This window comes from Parasteatoda tepidariorum, chromosome 11 (assembly GCF_982258835.1).
Source record: "Parasteatoda tepidariorum strain Cologne lab strain chromosome 11, Ptep-v5.0, whole genome shotgun sequence".
In the NCBI taxonomy this organism is placed as follows: domain Eukaryota; kingdom Metazoa; phylum Arthropoda; class Arachnida; order Araneae; family Theridiidae; genus Parasteatoda; species Parasteatoda tepidariorum.
In genome coordinates, this window is record NC_141765.1 from 58,330,767 (window position 1) to 58,351,106 (window position 20,340).

Below are 20,340 nucleotides of genomic sequence, written 5' to 3' on the forward strand. Positions count from 1 at the left end.
CCGGGTTCGAATCCCGCTCGCGACTTTACACATTGTCGACTCCCGGGCACCTCCACTCGCCGCGGTTTTATTTGTCAACTGTTTCACCGCCTTATCTAGTAACCCTCACTCAGAGGCAACCCTACGCTCGCCGCAATACAGCACTCGCAAAAGTCATAAACGAATCTTCGCGCTCATGGATATTTTTAAAAGTTGCTTGTTGAATTAGGTTAAAATTTTATCCTCTATTAAGACTAGAAAAATTCAAATAACGAGATCAAAATACTTCGTCCTTCTATAAAGAAAAAGTTACAAACACACAATTGTTTCAGTTAATTACATACATATTGCGGTTAAAAAAATTTTCAAATAGAAACTATTCTTGCAAATTAAATAAAAATCTGGAGTAATAAAATATTTATATCTTCAGCATAATCAATTTCTTTTGAATATCTTAATTAATAAACAAAGTTTAAAAAAATAATCCCCTATATAAATCATCGCATTATTAAGTGTACATATTTTTGAAGATAAAAGTATTAAAAAAAATTTACGCAGTTTGAAAAATAATTATTTTTATTTCCTTCATTTTTACCATGTGTTTTCAATTGTTTCTATTTTGGAAAAAATTAGTATTCTTCAAACTGCTTACAATATCTTAAAAAAATTGCATATATTTTATACTGAACAACTTTTGATTGACAATATTTTCTTCATAAGAGAGTCCTTAAAAAAATTTGAAAATATTTTCATTACATTTGTTCAAATATTTTCTGTAAAATGCGTGCTATTATGAAAGCAAGGAGAAAAAATATTTTTAGTAAAGCCATGACATAAAGAAACAAATCTATGACATATTCACTACTATTTTTGTATAGTTAATTTATTTTTTATAACATCAAATCATATTTATTAAAACTTAAAGTTGTGGCTGCTCAACTTTTTTTAATGTTTCTTAAGTTTGTCAGGGAAAATTCCGATATTTTCCATTTTTCTTGCTTCTATCACTATTTGTATATATCTGAAATTACTCACCTTCGTTTTAATTGTTTCCTAATTAATTTTATCATATATTTTGCTACATATATTTATCCTTTCATTCTATGCTTCATTAATTTCATAACTTATCCATCTTGTAACTTTTTATTCATAATTTTATAACAACTTTAGCTCATTACATTCTATAACTCAACAATTGGTATACATATTTTATAATTTCTTTATCCAATTTTTGGGCTTCTAAATAAGATATGGAAAAAATACTATGAAAATTATTACATTTATTGTCAATCTAAAATTAGACCTTTTTTCCTCCTAAGTGCGAAAACACATTTACTAACTTAATGTAACGTAATTTAACACGATTCATCTTTCTTAATAAGAACGATTCAGAGAAAAGCAGGATCAGTAAAAGTGAAATGTGTATTTTAATTTATATTCTGCTTCAAAAATGAGACAAAAGAAACACAGAAAACTTTTCTGTTATTATTTAATAGTATTCATTAGTCTTTAAAATTCCGAAAGAATTTTTAAGTTGCTGGAACCATACAGTAGTCTCATTTGTAACAACTTGTTTTTTAATTTTTTTTCACACAATAGCTTTTATTGTATGTAATTTGCTTTAAAAGTTCAAACATTTATTCTTAGATTGTCATGCAGTCTGTGTGTCTGAAAACTGTATGACCTATTTTATTTTATTTGTTCCTTGCAGAATGGTAATAATTGTTTCTTATTTGGTAATAAAAATCTTACTTTTGCTGAGATCGCAAGAGTTTTGTTTTATTATCATAACATCGATTAATTTTTTTGAGAAAAGTGTAAGTCCTCAGCCTTTCAACCATATTGCTTTAAAACTACTTTATTTATTTAAAGCAAATTATTAAATTTAAAAATTGTTAAGATTCTCTTATTTGACTCAATATCTTGTCTTTAATGAATCAGAAAGAAATAAACAGATTGTCCTTATATGATATGAGTTATGATATGAGAATGTCAAAGTTGATGCTTACTGTTTACATTATATTTTAATTTAACAAATCATGAAAAGTTTTCTTTAATCAAAATTGTGTTCAGCTCATAAATACACTTTAACTGCTACAAATTTTTAAGTCCCGGCTACCAAAGCTGTGGAGTTGGCTAATACGTATGAAGGAATTTATAGTTTGGGACATAACATTTACAAAAAAGTGTCAAATCTAAGTACAATTGTTTGGAAGCAAATATTATTCGCACTGCAAATCATTACATCAAATTTAATCATAGATATCAATGTCAGAAAAGTAAAAAAGAATAAATTCATGTATAAAGCTGACAGCAACAATCTCCTCATCATTACACGTATATAAAATGAAAATGCTTAAAACTCATAAATTGTTTAGTTACTTAAATTAAAGGTCTTAAAAACTAAACAATAAGGTACAAAACCCTGCTGCATTATTGAATATTGCGTCCACATGCTTGATAAAGACACCATAAATTATTTGCAATAAATTTATAAAAATAATTATAAAGCTATATTCTACTCATATATCCTACACCCACAACAAAACTTTATCCTAAAAAGGATATAAAAAAGTAAGAAATAAATATGTGTTTCAGGAAGTCCGAATAAAAAGAGAATGATAATACACAAAAACTTTTAAAGCAGCTAAATTTATTCACACCTCATGTTCACTCATGCGTTTTTTAAATCGTATGTCGCAAGTGAAACATGCGCGAATTAATATTCGAAGATTTTCGCGAGAAAATTTGAAACCCGACTTGGCGAATGTAACATTGGCGAATTTCAAAATACGGTGCCAAAGAAGTGCCCGGGAGTCGACAATGTGTAAAGTCGCATCCCGCTCAGGGTATGGATGTTACCCTCTCTGTGAGTTGTGTGATGTATGAATGTGACCCACCCTACAAAACGGGTATTTGTGGCAGTGTGGCGTGGGTAATGTCAAAAAAAGTCTTTCTATTACGCTAACTGCTTTCTATTTTCCTTCTATTACTAATGTTTTCAACGCTAAAATTAAATTTCAAAAACAAAAAAAAATAAAATAATAGTAATAATTAAATAAAAAACATGTTTTTACAATATGTAGCAGCATACAAAAATGCCAAACTCATAATAATCTTAATCTTGAATTTATGCCACTTACGTTGATTTTTCTATTGCACGGAATTTTTTACAGATCAACACTTTAATCTATTTCCTAAATACAGAAGTAATTTTGAAAATGGAATGAAAAACGGAAATAAACGCTGCGTATAATGCTAATTCTACCGTGGAAGTATAAGTATCACGTGACCCGTTCAATTGTAGTGATCACAATAACGAACGAAGTTGGAAAAGTGGGCAAATTTTAACACTACAAGTACACTTTAAAAATTTATTTTAGAAATCTACCACAGTATCTAATTTTTCTTACACTAATCAATATAAACTAAAAAAAATTTAAACATTATTAAATTAAGCAATTAAAATCTTTTTTCTTTTATTAAATAGCATAAATATTTCTATGTTAGTCAATTTTTAAATGTTGTCATACACTTAGCATTTGAGCAGTAGCAGTAACTTTCTTCCAAAAAAAACAACAACAACAGTAAAATGTTGAATTTTATAGACGTTAAGGGACGTTTTAAAAATTAATTCCTCAAGTGTGCGCCGTGAAGCTTCCCCATTTTCAAAACATAAACATTCTCTATTAGAGTCACTATTTAAAGTGTTGCCATAAACCTTCAATTTCAGCTGTACTTTATTCTTTTATAATAGAATGTCAAATTTCATTGTTCGAAGCGTGGCAAAATTTTTGAACTTTACTATGGACATATTTAAAAATTAATTTCTTAAATTGACATAAAAATTTATACAGGGTATCCCAGGGCTCGAAAAAACTCAGAAATTTTACCCGTCCCCGAGGACGGCTTGCCCAACAATGTACCCGTCCTCCTTTGAAACTAACCCGTAGCTTCTAAATAAATAAAAATATAATTTCCTCTTATTTATTACAAACATTTATATGAATTACATAATGAATTAGTAGTTACTAGGATTACAGTAATAAAAGAAATACTAGGTTACTAATAGTAACCTAGTATTTCTTTTATGAAGTAATTTATTTCTTTTATGATAATTATAATTTATTTTTAAAATTATGTAAATAATTTAAATGACAAAGGTCAAGTTATCTGGAATGTCAATTTATCCGAGGATACTAAGTTTTTTAAATAAATCAAATATGATGTTTGCCAGTTCCACAATCAAGCCAATGATTTACAAAGGTTTCTGCACAGAGATCTGAATGAGGTTTTCCATTTAGGTAGATGTTCATAGTTGCGTTTAACGCTTCTTGTTTAAGACCAGTACGTATTGTGTTTATTTTGTAAGTTCATTGCTGAAAAGCCCCTTGTAAGATAACAAAAATTGAAAATGTATCACGAACATTAACGGGAAAATGGCCGTCCGCGCGGACGTCGGATTCGAGGAATTTGTTGTCCGCGGGGAATTTTTGACAGCCGAGGACGGGCGGACGGGCTGTTTTTCGAGCCCTGGGGTGTCCTAAATTAGACTGACAATTTTTAAAACTTCATAAGAGAAATATGTGAGGCACCATATGAAGAAACAACGCGGCTTTATTGTCGGACAATATTTTAAGCCTATTTGAGTCATTCCCTAGATGTAAAGCTTCCTATTTTGATTATCACAGTTGGTGTCTAAATCATGGGATTTAATACTGTGAGAAATTTTTTCCTATTAACTAGGCCACAACACAACTACTGCAATCTTGAACGAAAATTTGAGCACTATATCAACGAAATTTAACCTCATAGATTCTAACTGATCAAGTGTGCGGAAGTGCCAAGAATACCATGGAGGCCATTTTCTTAACATTCCGTTATCTATAATTCCATATCGTATATTTTATGAATCAATAGAAGATATTCACATAATTTTATTAAGAACTCATATTTTTTTGTCCATCAAAATTACTTCATACGTGAATTTTGGACATCCTTAGGGTGATTTTAAGTAACTTATGTTACATTAAATTTTTCTATATTCGAATAGAGAAAGATTGATTTCTATAAACTCCTCTCTTTTCTAATAGCTTGAATATTATTAGTACTTCTTACATTGGTTTCTTTGCTTATCAGATTATAAAGTATATGTTAAACAGAGTTATGAGAAAAATAATCTCTTTCAATATTCGTAATTACGAATAGTAAATGAGATTATGACGAAGCAATTATAATTGATTTGTTTCCAATAAGAATTGTCCTCAAAGCTGGTAGGCAGGAAAAAGATTCCACCAGTAACGAATTTTGCTTGTAAGTGGGGCGGAAAGCGGTTCTTTTGATATTGAACAAGACTGAGGTAAACATTTATGTTTTAGCTATATAAAGTCCTATAACAGCAATTTACCTCGCTATATATATAATGAATGATGTCACAAAATGAAAAGATTGCACCAATCAGATTTGAAAGCTGCCATTTCGAATTTCACTGGTACAATTGGCATTTTGTTTTGAGTGAAAGTGGATCTTCCCAGAATCAAGTTTTACTATTGGAAAAAGAAAGAAACATATTTGCTCTCCTATTTTTGAAATATTAAAAAAAGTTTTACAATAATCGAGAGTCGATTTTAAAATAATGTCATATTTCCTTAACATTTCAGCTATAAATTTCTTCACTAACAGCCGAATTTCGAGTTTTATAGAGTGTGTCTCTTTCAAATTTTTAAGTTTAAAATTGACTCAATTAAAGTGGGCGTTAAGCAGGAATGGTCTAAGATGCCCTGGAGAGTGGTGGGTGCAACTTTCAAGGGGGCGCCGTGAGGTATATATGCAGAGCAAATTGGAAAATTTAATTTTCGAATTCCTATAGCAGTAATACAGTTTTTAAATTAATTTGAATTATTCAATTTTTGAAATAAAATGAATAAAAATAAATAAATAAATTGTAGATTAAAATTGAAAATATAGTTAAAGAAGCACAATTCCTTAGAAAAATTTTCAAAAGGATTTTTTTTTCAAACGCAGTAATAAATTGTCCTTACAACTTGCAAGCAAACGTAACGTTCAGTAAAATCTGTACTAAACCTTTCTCTCGCTCTCTCTCTCTCTCTCAAAAAAAAAAAAAAAAAAACATTAATAAGCATTAATATAACAATATTTATATTTAAAAAAAGGTTTTGCAGATTTAAATGATATTTCTAAAGAGCTAAGACTACTGCTTTTAAAAAGGTAAAAGATGTCTAATTTTTGAACTGTTTTCATACAATGTCACTTTTAATGGGAATTCAATATGTCTTTGTCAGTATCCACTATAACAAACGCATATAAATGTTAATCGTCCAAGAAAAGGAGACATGATAATTCTATATTTTGGAGAACACTGTCGCACATATTATTTAAATTAATGGTTTAAGTAATTGTACACTTTATACAATTCAGTATTCTAAAGGGTTCGCATGAAAAAAGTGTTATTTTGATTTAATTATTCTTGGTTTGAATTATTAAAATTAACCTACAAAAATGATATTAAAAACTATACAAATTCAGAATAAAGAAAAAATATTAAAATCGAAAAACCAAAAGAGAAACTCAAATGGAAAAATTTTCAATGTTACCCGGTTATAAGTACGTTTAAATTATGAAATTCAACCTGAAGGGAAATTTTAAATAACTCAGATGCGTAGACATGTTTAAAAACTCTAATCGCTAAAATTTTAAAATGAAAAAATAATTTCCTGCAAATGAAATAAAGAAAGGTGAAGGAAATTAAAATCTTAATGACGTCACGCACACACGCGGCGTCACTACTGGCTAGGAGGGAAAGGAGACGCAACCTTAGAGAAGAGACGCGGCCTAATATGCCGTCTAAGGACTCGGCAGAAGCAGAAAAACCCTCAATAGCTTATATAGAGCCGTAATTGCTCAGGGTATACAGCGTTCGCCTTCCCATGAGGTGAACCGGGTTCGTTTCCCAGCGATGACTGGTCGATACGAATTCCGCATCCGGCTTACACGGACCACAGTGCTGACATAAAATATCCTCAGTGGTAGAGAGATTGTAGGTTAGAGTCTCTTTGCCATCAGACTAACCTTGGGAAGTTTTCGTGCTTTTTCCTCTACATCTAACTCAAATGCGGGTTAGTTCCATCAAAAAAGTCCTCCACGAAGGCAAATTTCACTCAATATTTGATCCAGGAGTTCACTTGTCTTCTGGATTGGGCTCAAGATTACAAGGCTACGGAGTTGAACATTAGTAGTCGTAAGCCTTAAAAATGGGATTGACTGTTTAACGACGGTTATAAAATAAAATAGTTTATATGGGGCCGTGGTGACTCAGGCGTTACAGCTTTCACCTTCCAATGAGGGGAACCAGGATCGAATCCCAGCGATGGCTGTTCGATATGAATTCCGCAACCGACTCGCACCGACTACAGTGCTGACATAAAATATCCTCAGTGGTAGACGGATCATGGGTTAGAGTCCCCTTGCCGTCAAGCTTACCTTGGGAGATTTTCGTGATTTTCCTCTTCATGTAACGCAAACATGAGGTAGTTCCATCAAAAAAGTCCGCCACCGAGGCAAATTTCTCCTAATACTTGAACCAGGAGTTTCCTTGTCTTCTGGATTGGGTTCAAGATTACAAGGCAACGGAGTTGAGCATTAGTAGTCGTAAACCCAAAAATTAGGTCTGTAGTTCAACGACGGTTATAAAATTAAATAGTTTATATAAATATTAATACCGAGTCCCCTAATCAAAATAGATCCTAAAAAAAGAGTACCTGGTTTTGGTTCGTCAAAATAAATAAATAAATAAGTAAATACATATTACTTTGCTAACCTTTCGGGTTTGTATAAAAATACACCAAAATTTTAGAATAGGTCAGTTTTTTTTCTTCTTTTTTTTAAAAAAGTTCTTTTATCTTCAGTCAAAAGTGGTTGCAAAAAATTATAATTTTACTGCGATTTGTTTCCCCTTTGCATTGAAGAATTAAAAATACCGTAGATATGAACTATTTAATTTCTCCAAAATGTATTCGAAATATAAATAAACTGAGAGAAATTATTCATTTTCAGAAACTTTAATAGTGCTTAGTTTCAGAACAAATATAATTCTTCTGTTAATAGTTTTCGCTAAACTGAATTACGAGACACAAAACAGCAATTTTCCTCTTTGACATCAAATAACTTATTAATTAATGACTACACCAATAACATTTTGACACCAGAATTTTAAACATTAAACATTTCTCTGTAAATATTTAAAATTTCATGTATTTCATTAAATAGTTTTTGTATTATGACAAAGGAAAGCATGCTCAGTAAAAATTTTCTGAAATGGTGGGGACGGCGACAGTAGCTTTTTTTAAGTATTTAGAATAGAAGCAAAACATATTTTTGCTAGAGACTTTACAAACACTTCACAAATTCCTAATACAAAACATCTATAAACTTATGTTTTATGCCAGATAAAATTATACAAGTATAACAGCAAAAATGAACAAATTTACAGGGAAAAAAACCGTCTCCAGATTGTGAAGCAATCTGAAATCAACTTCGTAAGAACTTCCGGGGTTTGGCGAGCGAAATTGAGATTTTTTTTAGAAAATGCAATTATTTTATTATTATTATTTCTACCAATTCCTAATGGGCAAGACTTTATTTTTGTCTTCTTTATGATTACGTTAATCCACTAAAACTTGGTGAAAAAATGTATACTTTTTACTCCAAAAAACACACTAAAAATTTCAAATCACGTCCTTTTTTAAAACTACACTCTCGGAATAACTAGAGGCGATTGTACAATAAGCACTGCATTGAGTCAACATCTGTGTAATTTGATTTAAATTGGAAAATACTAGTCCATTTAAAATATTTCAAAACTTTCGAATAGAAGGTAAACTACTTCTTTTCTTAATAAAACATGAATGATTTTCACCCATTTTCACTTTGTCTGAGACTCGTATAACAATCGCTTAAAAGCGTTTGTGTTTTAACCCTTAACGCTTAGCGGTCAGTCAACATATAGTTTATACGAAATAGGATGAGAATAATAAAATGACTGTCGTTTTGCGTCTTGACCTTTGCAATGACGATCATAAACTCTATATGCATTAGATTAGTATGTATTTGTTCTTTATATTTAATATTCTTAATAATGAATATTCTTTGCAGCATAAAGTCTTAAAGCAAAGTAAATTTCGATAATTTTAAAATAGATTTCAGTAATTTTAACTATATTAAGAAAATTAAAAATTAGGAGAAGCTGACAATTTTCAATTTCTTCAGGATATATAACTTTAACCTCGAACATACATTTAAAAAATCAAAGTGTAAAATATAAAAGTCGAGTGATATTGTTTTGAGCAATTTCTGCAGAACTTCTCTAATTAAAAAAAAAAAAAACTCCCAAATAATTTAACTATTCAACTTTTATAGATAACACAATGTTAAATAATTAATATTTACATGAGTTAAGGCAATTGTTATTAATAATAAATATAAAATTAATAAATATTTTCTTAACTTATTAAAAAAGGAACTAGATGGCTTGAAAAGTATTTATTTTTTTTTTTTTTTTTTTGTATTGTGAACAAACATCTCCTATGAATAAACTCTGATAACAGAATGACCAAAAAATATGGTTATCTTGGTGAGCTCATTTGAAGTCGAAAGTTGTTCTTTGTGATTTCTTATTAACAGTTCTTAAGAAAATGACCACCCATAAAATTTCCAAAGGAAGAAATTTGCGTCTGAATTTCGTACCAAAGACCCTGAAAGAGCCATGCCATAGGAGAGAAAATTTTGGAAGATCAGAAGGTAGTTAGACAACACTTTTTTTGAAGCAATAAAAATAAGATATAGTGACATTTGAAACTAAGAATTTTCCCATAGGACAGCAAGGGACATATGTCACCTCAGCGGGAAATAAATAAATGATAATTTGGTAGTTCTTTTAAAACTAAGAATAGAAGTTTTTATCAGAGCATTTTGCTTATATTAAAACAAAAAGTTCCAATCGAAACAAAATTGTCCAAGCAGGTGGGGTGGTTGTTACTTTCTGGGAATTTAACAGACTATCATACTGTGACCTACGACCTCCTTGAAGCCCCATTGTGGTTTGATGGAACAAAAATAAAGACTGTTTTCCTTAGAGGATGTGAGAAGGGTGAAGAATAAAATAAAATTTTATTACAAATCATTCGTTTTTGCCTAAATAAACGGAGATTTAACACAAAATTAATGTCAATTTATTTTTCTTTTAAAATTTGTTTTCAACAGAAAGTTGGAGGGCACCAATTGACGAGGAGCACCGGGATAGGTCCCAGTCCATCCCTGACGTTAAGGTACGAACAAGACATTTTTTTTCAATTAAATTCTTCTCAGGCACAGGGGATAAGGTGTTCGCCTTTTAATGAAGTGAACCAGGTTCGAATCCCAGGGATAGCTGGTCAATACGGACTCCGCATCCGGTTTGCACTGACCACTGTGCTGACGTAAAATATCCTTGGTAGACGGATCATGGGTTAAACTCTCCTTGAGCTAGGCTAACCGTGGGAGGTTTTCGTTGTTTTTCCTCTCCATGTAACGCAAATGCTGGTTAGGTTCATCAAAAAGCCCTCCTAGAAAGCACATTTTTCCCAATACTTGGCCCAGGAGTTCACTTGTCTTCTGGATTGGGTTCAAAATTACAAGGCAACGGAGTTGAACATTAGTAGTCGTAAACCCGAAAATTGGGTCGGCTGTTCAACGACGGTTTTAAAATAAAATTAGATTCTTCTAAATTAATGTGCAATATTCAAATCCAAAAATCAATTAAAATTTTACTTGTTTATTCATTTTTTACTTTTTGTATAGTTTTCATGCAGTTTGTGATCTTAACATTTTGCTTTTATGGGGGTTAAATAAAATTTTAAATTAATTCATTACTTTTAAAATTATTATTAAGATACTTTTTAATCGAAATTTCTTACATTATAGTATAGAAAACTTTTTTTATTCTAAGTTAATATTTTTTTTTTCTAAATTATTAAGCGACTAAATCTAAATTACTAATTTTAAGCGACAACTAGACCTCTCGTAAGTCAAATTTTATTATTAATTTCCAGTTTCAAATAGTTTTAATTTAAAAAAATGTTCAATTAGAGTCGATTTTGTGAAATATTTTTTATTTAAGGTTTGTTTCAATACAAAATATTGCCCTAATTTAATTTACAGGGTATTTCGTTAAGACTAATATTTTATCAAAAATGAAGATTAAAACTTATGCGTTCGAAAATTAACTTTAAGCGGGGAAAAAACAAATTTGCAATTCACAATTGAGGATGAGTGTACGAAACACCAAAACCTTTCTAATTGAAACGAAAAAGAAGTTAAAATACGATTATTAGGATCACTTTCAACTTTCATCAAGCAAGTTTTGATGTTCCGTGCACCCGCCTTCCTCGCCTCGAATGTGATTTGTCATATTTCGATAAAGTTTTCGTTTTGCTACGTTTAAATACACTGGTGGAGAAAATTAAGAGATGGAAAGCATTTTCGCACATTTCTATGACGCTATTTCTGGACGGTTATTGATATGGAGGGAACCTGGAACCCGATACCATCCCAGCAACATTATCGAAAGGGACCATTATGCTGGTGGAGGACTCATGGTTTGGGCAGGGATCATGCAAGATACCCGCACACCGTACCATGTGTTTGACAATGGTTCCGTGAATGCCCAGAGGTACAGACAGGAGGTCCTAGAGCCCTATGTGCGTCTTTTCAGGGGCGCTGTTGGCCTAGAGTTCATTTTTATGGACGACAATGCGTGACTACATAGGGATCTCATGGTTGATGAGTATCTGGAAAGCGAGGATATTTAACGAATGGATTGGCCAGCCAAATACCCTGACCTGAATCCCATTGAACATGCTTGGGATGCTCTTGGGAGAGCTATTGCGATGTGCCAACCTCCCCCCAGAACCATTCTGGAGTTAAAAATTGCTCTGGTGGAAGAATAGGAGGATCTTTCACAAGTCCTCCTTAACTCCCTTATTAACAGCATGCATACTCGTCGTGTATGCTGTCTGTCTGTCAGGGGTGACCATACACCATACACAACAACACACACTGTACAAGCCTCACTTTTATTGCCATCTTTTATCCTTAAGTTCAGACTACATTGGATTTATTGGCAATAGGTCTTGCCAGTGAATGGTACTTTCATTTTTGTTTTGCATACTTTATTATCATGGAATAAGCTATATCCATACCAAATTTCATTTATTTATATTCAGTATTTATTGAGATATTTGGGAAAATATCTTCCATCTCTTAATTTTGTCAATCAGTGTATTAATTTGCGACTCAAAATGTGTATACTTTTGTCTTCATTTTTTATTCTAATTCTTGGGGGGCCAACTTTCCATACTCTGAAGTACAATAATAGACATAACTTTAAAATTCAAATTTGCGCATTTTCCAGGTATTTTTACTACTTAATTCTATAAAGGTATTTACCTAATACTATGCATGAATTTCACGACTTTTGGTAGTTAAGGAAAAACAAAGCTTGTTTTAAACAGATTAATACAAAACTTCTCGAAAAACGCAATTTTCAATGCTTAATCGTAAGACTGCAATATTGACTACGAAATCGTAATAATCACGAATGTATCGTAATAGTTGGCTGGGATTCTAAAAAAATATATATTAAGGGTGATTTTTAGGAACAACACTATGGGTATTCGAAACATAACAATTGGTAATTATCAACCAATGTGGTTTTAGTATTCATTTGATAGAATGGTAAATTACACTAGTTTTCTCAATTAAAAATCTATTTTTTTCGAAAAAATAATTTCAACAAAGCTATGAACTTAATCTTAGTTCACATCCACATGACATCAGCTGACAATGAGACTAAAATATTTCACATGAATTAGACCAATGGCTTGTTACCAGACCAATGCCAGTCAGTTTTTTTTTTAAAATTCCGTTATGTTGTTGTAGTTCATTTACGTCGCACTAGAGCTGCACAATGGGCTATTGGCGACGGTCTGGGAAACATCCCTGAGGATGATCCGAAGACATGCCATCACAATTTTGATCCTCTGCAGAGAAGATGGCACCCTCGCTTCGGTAGCCCGACGACCTGCACGCGAGGTCGAGCACTTTACGGTAGAAGAAGTTTAACGAGGACCAATACCGCACACCCTCGGTTCCAACGCAGACTGATCTAAGTGGTCACCCACCCGCAACCAGTGCTGCTTGACTTCGGAGATCTACTAGGAACCGTGTCTTAACGATTAGTTCACTGCAGGACTAATTCCGTTATGAATAGCCTATTAAGTTGACAAGTAGTTGAATTAAAGCAGCAATTTTCACCATGACATTCTTGAAATTTTGAGAGGAAAAACAATGAAACAGATCAATGGTTAGTCTGATTACCCATAATCTGTCTGCCGTTAAAAATAATTTATGATCGCTACTTTAAAGATCGCTTTGGGATATTCCTGTTTAAAATTTTTAGTAAGTGTTATTTTCAGTTTCTTATGAGACTTTATGATTAGGAAAGTTAGCAATATATCCTACTGATCACTTTAAATTTCACTATACATCTTTGAATATGTACTTGTTTAAATATGCTCTCGAAAATGTTACACACTAGGAAGATTCTTTAAGAGGACGCTATACCACTGGAGAAAACCTTCATAGAAAATTCTCTTTCACCTTCATAAGTAATTTAAAATATAGAAAATGTGAGTATAGGTAAACCTAGAGTAAATTATAAAGTTTCAGCCACAGAAATTTTTTTTCAAAATATTGAAATGCAACATAATTCCAAACTTTAAAATAACAAAGGAAGTCCAACAGAATTTTTCTGAAACGTTTCTCCTGTGGTATTTCGCCCGTTTATGTCATCGTTGCTCTTAGCAAAATGAAATTAATTTTTTCTGACAAATCTTGTATGATGTTGCAGTTTTATTGTAGTTCATTTACGTCGCACTAGAGCTGCACAATGGGCTATTGGAGACGTTCTGGGAAACATCCCTGAGGATGATCCGAAGACATGCCATCACATTTTTGATCCTCTGCAGAGGGGATGGCACCCCCGCTTCGGAAGCCCAACGACCTGCACGCGAAGTTGCGCACTTTACGGTAGCACAGTTTAACGAGGACCAATACCGCACACCCTCGGTCCCTACACAGACTGATCCAAGTGGTCACCCACCCGCACACTGACCGCAGCCAGTGATGCTTGACTTCGGTGATCTGCTGGGAATCGTGTCTTAACGATCAGTCCACTGCGGGACATGTTGCAGTTTTAATTTAGTCATAAATTAATATTTAGTGTGGATGGTGTAAAGAAAGAAATTGAGAATAATAACAAAAAGAAGTTACTTAGACAGAAGGGGAATTGAATTTTATTCAGATATGACAGCCAAAACAGGAACACTCTTGACAAAAATACACCTCAATCGCACTGTAATTGCAATGTCAACAGCGAAGTTTCCATCAAAATTAGAGACTAGGATAGGAAACTTTGAAAAATGAAGAGTGAAAATGTCTGTTATAAAATTTACATAATGTTCGGCGATTGCGTTTTCTACTTTTAATTCAAAAAGTGTAAATTTATTATAGTACAAATACCAAACAGGTAAATTAAGTGGATAATTTTGGAAATTTTTTTTAAAATGTGTGACTTACTGAATGAATTTTTGCAATGCTTTTCATTCATCATATGGAAAACTATTTATATACAAAATCATAATTTAAACGGATAAATTTAGTTCAATTGATTTATTAATCGTGGAACAGCTTTTGATGTTTCTAAAGATAAAAAAAAAAGTTTGCCCAACAATACTTTTCAACATAGCGACAATTCTTTTCTCTTCATTTTTCAGCTGAAACATTGCATTTAACTATAAATAATTCTTTAAACATGGCAACATAACATAAGTTCAAAACTGATAGATAAATAAAATACAATAGAAAAAAAATTTATAGTATGAAAAAAATTAGCATTCGACTGACTATTGCAAAAGTCTCTTTACACGGGGAAAACAAATTGACTTTTATAATCCAAGTCATGAATATACAGCCTGGTACACCTTGGGAAAGATAGATGGGACATTTTTATCTTCACTGACATTATAAAAAGGCTGCTTATTTCTATAACAACAATACTGCATAATACAACCTTACTTTTAAGATTGAATAATTTATTATGTCACAAAATGTAAATAACATATATATACAAAAACAGTACAGTATCATGTAATTTTTATTGCAAATTGGTTAATAAATCATGATTTATGAAAGTATTACAATGATATATGTATAACTTCATAACATTTTTATTCCTCACAGATTAACCTAAGTTATGCTAATTTCAGAATTTTAAATTATTTTTTATTAAAAAGGAAAATCTACTTATGCCTGTAGAAGTAATGAAAGAAGAAAAAAAAACAACATATAAAATAAAAATTAAAAACATAACAGTGAATCTTTCTTCCAATCTAAATTTTGTAAAATTAAATAATTAACAATAAATTTTATGAGGACAATTATTGCACGAAAGACTCAATAGGATAGTTAAGTTTCTGTTTATTAACCTATAATGCATATAAATTTTCGAAAATAGAATAATTCTTTTTATATTTAACACTACACCAATTCATGATAATTTTATTGCACACAGAAATGAGGTTCAGGTTGATAAGAATAAAATTAAAGAATAGCCTCATACAATTTCATAATAAATAAAATTAAAGTCAGTTCTTCGTACCTTTCCAAAAACTTAACGAGAGTAAATATTTTAAAATCTACTTGGAAAAAATCAGCTTGTTTAATGTATGAAATGTGAATAAGTTTTCTCAATAAATTTCTATATAATAGGGAATTTACATAGAATAAAAATATTCCTTAAAATCATGCAAAATGTTTACTAATGAAATGATCATTATAAACATTCAGTTTATATTCATTAAACTAATTTCTCTTGTGTTAGATATTTATAGTCCACATACTATTTACAAACTTAAATAAAGATAAACCTGTTTTAAACAGGAAGAACAAAGCCACATTTAAGGCATTCAGAGCAACATAAATTTAGGTATATATAAGCAATATTTGAAGAAATGCACACCAATATAGCCTTGAACATTGAATGATATACAATAAAAACAACACTAACACACTACTCACTTCTATTCGCCTAAGATTTATTGTAGTGCGAGCAGTGCTAGTGTTTTCAATATTGCATTTAAGTGATTATATTCATAAAATATAGGATGGTACAAAATATTTTAATACAACTTAAAATTCTATTGAGTAAATGTGTAGATTTAATAGTGCTTGTAGCCTGATTTAGAATCGATGAATATTTCGAACTGATTTTGAATCAGCTAAAGAAATATTTTCGCTAGCTGATGTTCAAGGCTATCAGCACTATGAAATTTAAATGTTTATTTTCAAAAAGAAATATCTCAAACTAAAATCAAAATAATCTAATTTTCTTAAAAAAATGCACCAAGTAGCATGAAGTGAAAATAAAACACATTTGAGTGTTTTGCACTCCAAGCAGCTTGGTCAGTTAACTGATAATAGGGTGAAGTGCATTTTTATATCAAAAGATTTGATTTGTTTTTCTTCAATTGAAGACTAGTTTTCAGCGCTCGAAGCTTTAAGAATGCTGGATGATTAAGTCTTATGCGATTGAGACTTTGGTAGCTATCTGTGCATAACATTTAAGGGTGTAAACACTATCACATTTTATCACATCACACAACTCTTAATTTAGAAAACTAAGATGGAACATCACTTTCTCAAGTACAATTTTGGCATCATATCACTAAATGCACTGATTGTTGTTTTCTGTCAGCTAAGATGGTTTCATTGTTCCCATGTCAGTTCCTCTTATACAAGTTCAGTTCAAATTTCAATATCTTCATCCACTGTTATTAAAAGTTTATACATGACATATAAATAACTGCAATTAGAGATATTTGAAACAAGCCTGGTATGATGATATTGCAGATCTCTGTAGAACATCAATATTATATTTTCCCCCTATATATAGCTATACATTTACATCATCCTTTTTGAACAAAGATGAAAAAAAGGAACAGAAAATTTGAACTTTTTCTGTTAAACTCACATTTGGCGGAGTTTTTTTTTTTAAAGAATGTTTTCCATTTCATGAGCAGGAGATTATTTTGAGTGATTTACAAAGATTAAGCTCATTCTGCACTTCATACTATACACATTCCCAAACTTTTATCATTCAAGTAGACCTTTTAGTTTTAAAAACTACTGAATAAGAGGAGAGTTTGTTGGGAATCTCCTGCTGAGCACCACCTTAGGAGGCTCTCTTTAAGTGAAAGATCCATCAAAAATTTAACGTCTGTCTTTTATTAGAATAAAATCAGACAAGAATTGCGCTGGTCACATAGGACTAGGCAAATTTGGACGTCTAGGACTTCCATAACGCAACATGCACACACAGAATTCACGGCACATTGCAAGATTACTGACCAGGTCAGTACTGAATTGCTAAAACGTATACTCACGGATTGAAGAACAAATAATCACAGATATAATTCAGTCAAGATTTGAAATCCCTTTTATCATTTAGTTTTTGGCCCAAGTCCAAGAATGGAAGGACTTTTAACAACAGGTTATTGCACATTTATATTTTTATACTGCACCAATGGAATGGATTAAACCTTCAGTTGTATTAGAGCAACAATATTTTTCATTTAAAAGTTTTAGTTATGCCAGTAACTAGTAAATACTTTTGTAGTAGAAATAGAAAAGTATTCTATCCTGTCAATTGGATAGAAAGAATGGGAATCAACAGTATTGTACAGAAGCAATAAAAATAACAAAGCTAAAATTATAAAACGTAATTAAGTGTTTGGAAGAAGTAACAGAATATATATAAGAAAGAAATAAAAATCTTTGTTAAAAAGACTTATCTACACGACAGTCAATAGTTTGGTTATAGCTTTTTAATACTGAAGGCCTCAGTCAATTTTATAAGCATTATTAGGAGAGGAGGGCTCTTGTTTGATTCCTTTTTGGGAAAAGGCAAGAAGGGCATTCAAACTGTTGGAAGTTCCTTTCCCGATAGGTTCAGGAGAAGAAGTTATATCAACAACAGGTGAATTACTACCTCCAGAACCATGTTGATGATGATGCTGGTGATGATGATGATGGTTAAGACCATTTGTTCCATTCGTCATGGGCATTGCAAATCCATCCACAGAATGAGACGAGGCACTGATTGGGATGCTAGAACTACCATTGTTGTTGTGGGATTCAGAAGGGCATGATGGACCATTCATAGCAGATGACATACTACGTCCATTTTGAGCAGATGGTGATGATGTAGGAGCACTTCCTCCATTATTACTATTAGAGTTGTTTGTTGTGGAAGGAGAAGGAGTAGATGCTGGTGGTGGATGGCTCATAGGAGTGGGAGCTCTAGATCCACCACCAGTGGCAGAAGCTGTTGATATTGAATAGTCTCTATCAAGCCTAGGAGGTCGACCTCGAGGGCGACTCCCAGTTTCGGGTTTGGAACTGTTTGAAACATTAGGAGTAGGACCATTTGAAGTAACATTGATGCTGTTATTGCGTGGAGGACTTACATTAGGTGGAGCAAGGGCTGAGATTTCATTCTCTTCTTTCATTATTTCTTTAACAACTCTTAGGCCTTCATCCATTAAAGTTTCTTGAACTAATTGTTTAGTAATTTGAACACTGGTTTTCTTCACCATTTTCATAGTTCCAAAAACATCCGTTGTATGTACAGATTGATTTGAATCTTGGGATGGTGAATCATGAGCATCATGACTTAGAGTAGGAGAAGAAGCATTACTATATGCAGAGAATTGTGAATCTGAAATGTAAGAAAAAAAGTTATGTATCGGCAGAAGTTAAAGAGAAAAAAAATAACATAAATTAGATGAACGAAAAAAAATAATTTTAATAAGTTTTATTAATTTAATTGGTAAATGTAGAGCTAAAAGTAAGCACTAAACATAATAAGCGTTAAAAGTTTCCCACAAACTTCTTATATTTTCTGAATCATTTAATAATTCGTTATTAAAATTTGTTTAATTATTCAATAAAAAATCAATGAACAAAATAAAGTTAAAGTGTTTTTTAAAGATCTCAGAGTTAAACATTCATTTGTATTAATAATTAATAACTATTTTCTAACATAAAATGCTGCACGGAGTCTGTAAAAAAGTGATTAAAATATTTCAATAACGTCAGCATAATCTATAACTTCTCAGTAACTAAAAAAGCAACAGGAATCTGAAACCAAATAACCTCTATCCCTTAGCAGTCATTTATGTGATTCCCAGCGTTTTCTCAATATAACTGGCTCACAAAAAAAACTTAATAATTAAATAAAATCTTACACTACATCATTAATTTTAGTTTCAAGCCAATGGGATCACAAAAAGTAAAAAATGAACCTATCTAGCAGCTTGTCTGACCCCCGGTGGCTCATTGGTAGCGCTTCGCGCTGTCGTGCCACAGGTTCCTGGTTCGATCCTCGGGCGGGCAAGGTTGACTCAGCCTTTCATTCCTTCAGTGGGTCGATAAATGAGTACCAAGCATGCTTGGGAAGTAAACACTGGGGGTTCCGCGTTCGGCTGACCACCTAATCGAAACATCTGCTCCTGCATCCCAGAGCCCACGGTCAAGAAAACTGAGATGGGAACAGTAGGCCTTGGCCTTCTATAGGCTGTCGCGCCGCTGAGTTTAGTTTAGTTTTCAGCAGCTTGTCTAGATCTGATCCGGAAGACAAGGAAATACCCAGATCACTGAGACAAATTTATCTCTAATGAGGACTTCATGACTAAAAGAGTTATATGGAGAGGAAAACCTCAAAATTCATACACAGTTAATCTGATAACAAGATGAGTCCAAACCATGATGTGTTTACCACTAAAGACATTTTGCGTTATAATATAATTAAGGATTCTGAGTGTCTTGATTGAATTAGATTGTCTTGTGAAATGAGCAATCTATTCTTTTAAACCATTTAGGTTGCCTTATATTGAGACGAGGGGTGCCGTGATGTCTCCATGATTTTTAAATTTTTTTTATAACCGTCGTTGAACAGCCGACCAAATTTTTGGGTTTACGACTTCTAATGTTAAACTCCGTAGCCCTGTAATTTTGAACCCAATCCAGAAGACAATGTAACTCCTGGATCGGGAGAAATTTGCCTTCGTGGAGGACTTTTTGATGGAACTAACCGGCATTTGCGTTACATGGAGAGGAAGACCACGAGAACTTCCCACGGTTAGTCTGACGGCAAGGGGACTCTAACGCCAGCACTGTGGTCGGTGCAAG

At 32.1% G+C, this 20,340-nt stretch overlaps 1 protein-coding gene across 28 annotated transcripts in view; it reads right to left on the reverse strand.

Moving 5' to 3' along the window:
- Window positions 1-14,371: 14,371 nt before the first annotated feature.
- The window catches only part of LOC107450919 (uncharacterized), a 653,937-nt gene continuing 647,968 nt past the window's right edge, over window positions 14,372-20,340 (reverse strand). For all 28 annotated transcript variants that reach the window (XM_087155134.1, XM_087155141.1, XM_087155138.1 and 25 more), the window contains one exon: window positions 14,372-18,868. In XM_087155134.1, coding sequence (XP_087011260.1) covers window positions 17,991-18,868 — 878 coding nt within the window. In that variant the 3' untranslated portion in view covers window positions 14,372-17,990. The remainder of the gene's footprint in view (window positions 18,869-20,340) is intronic.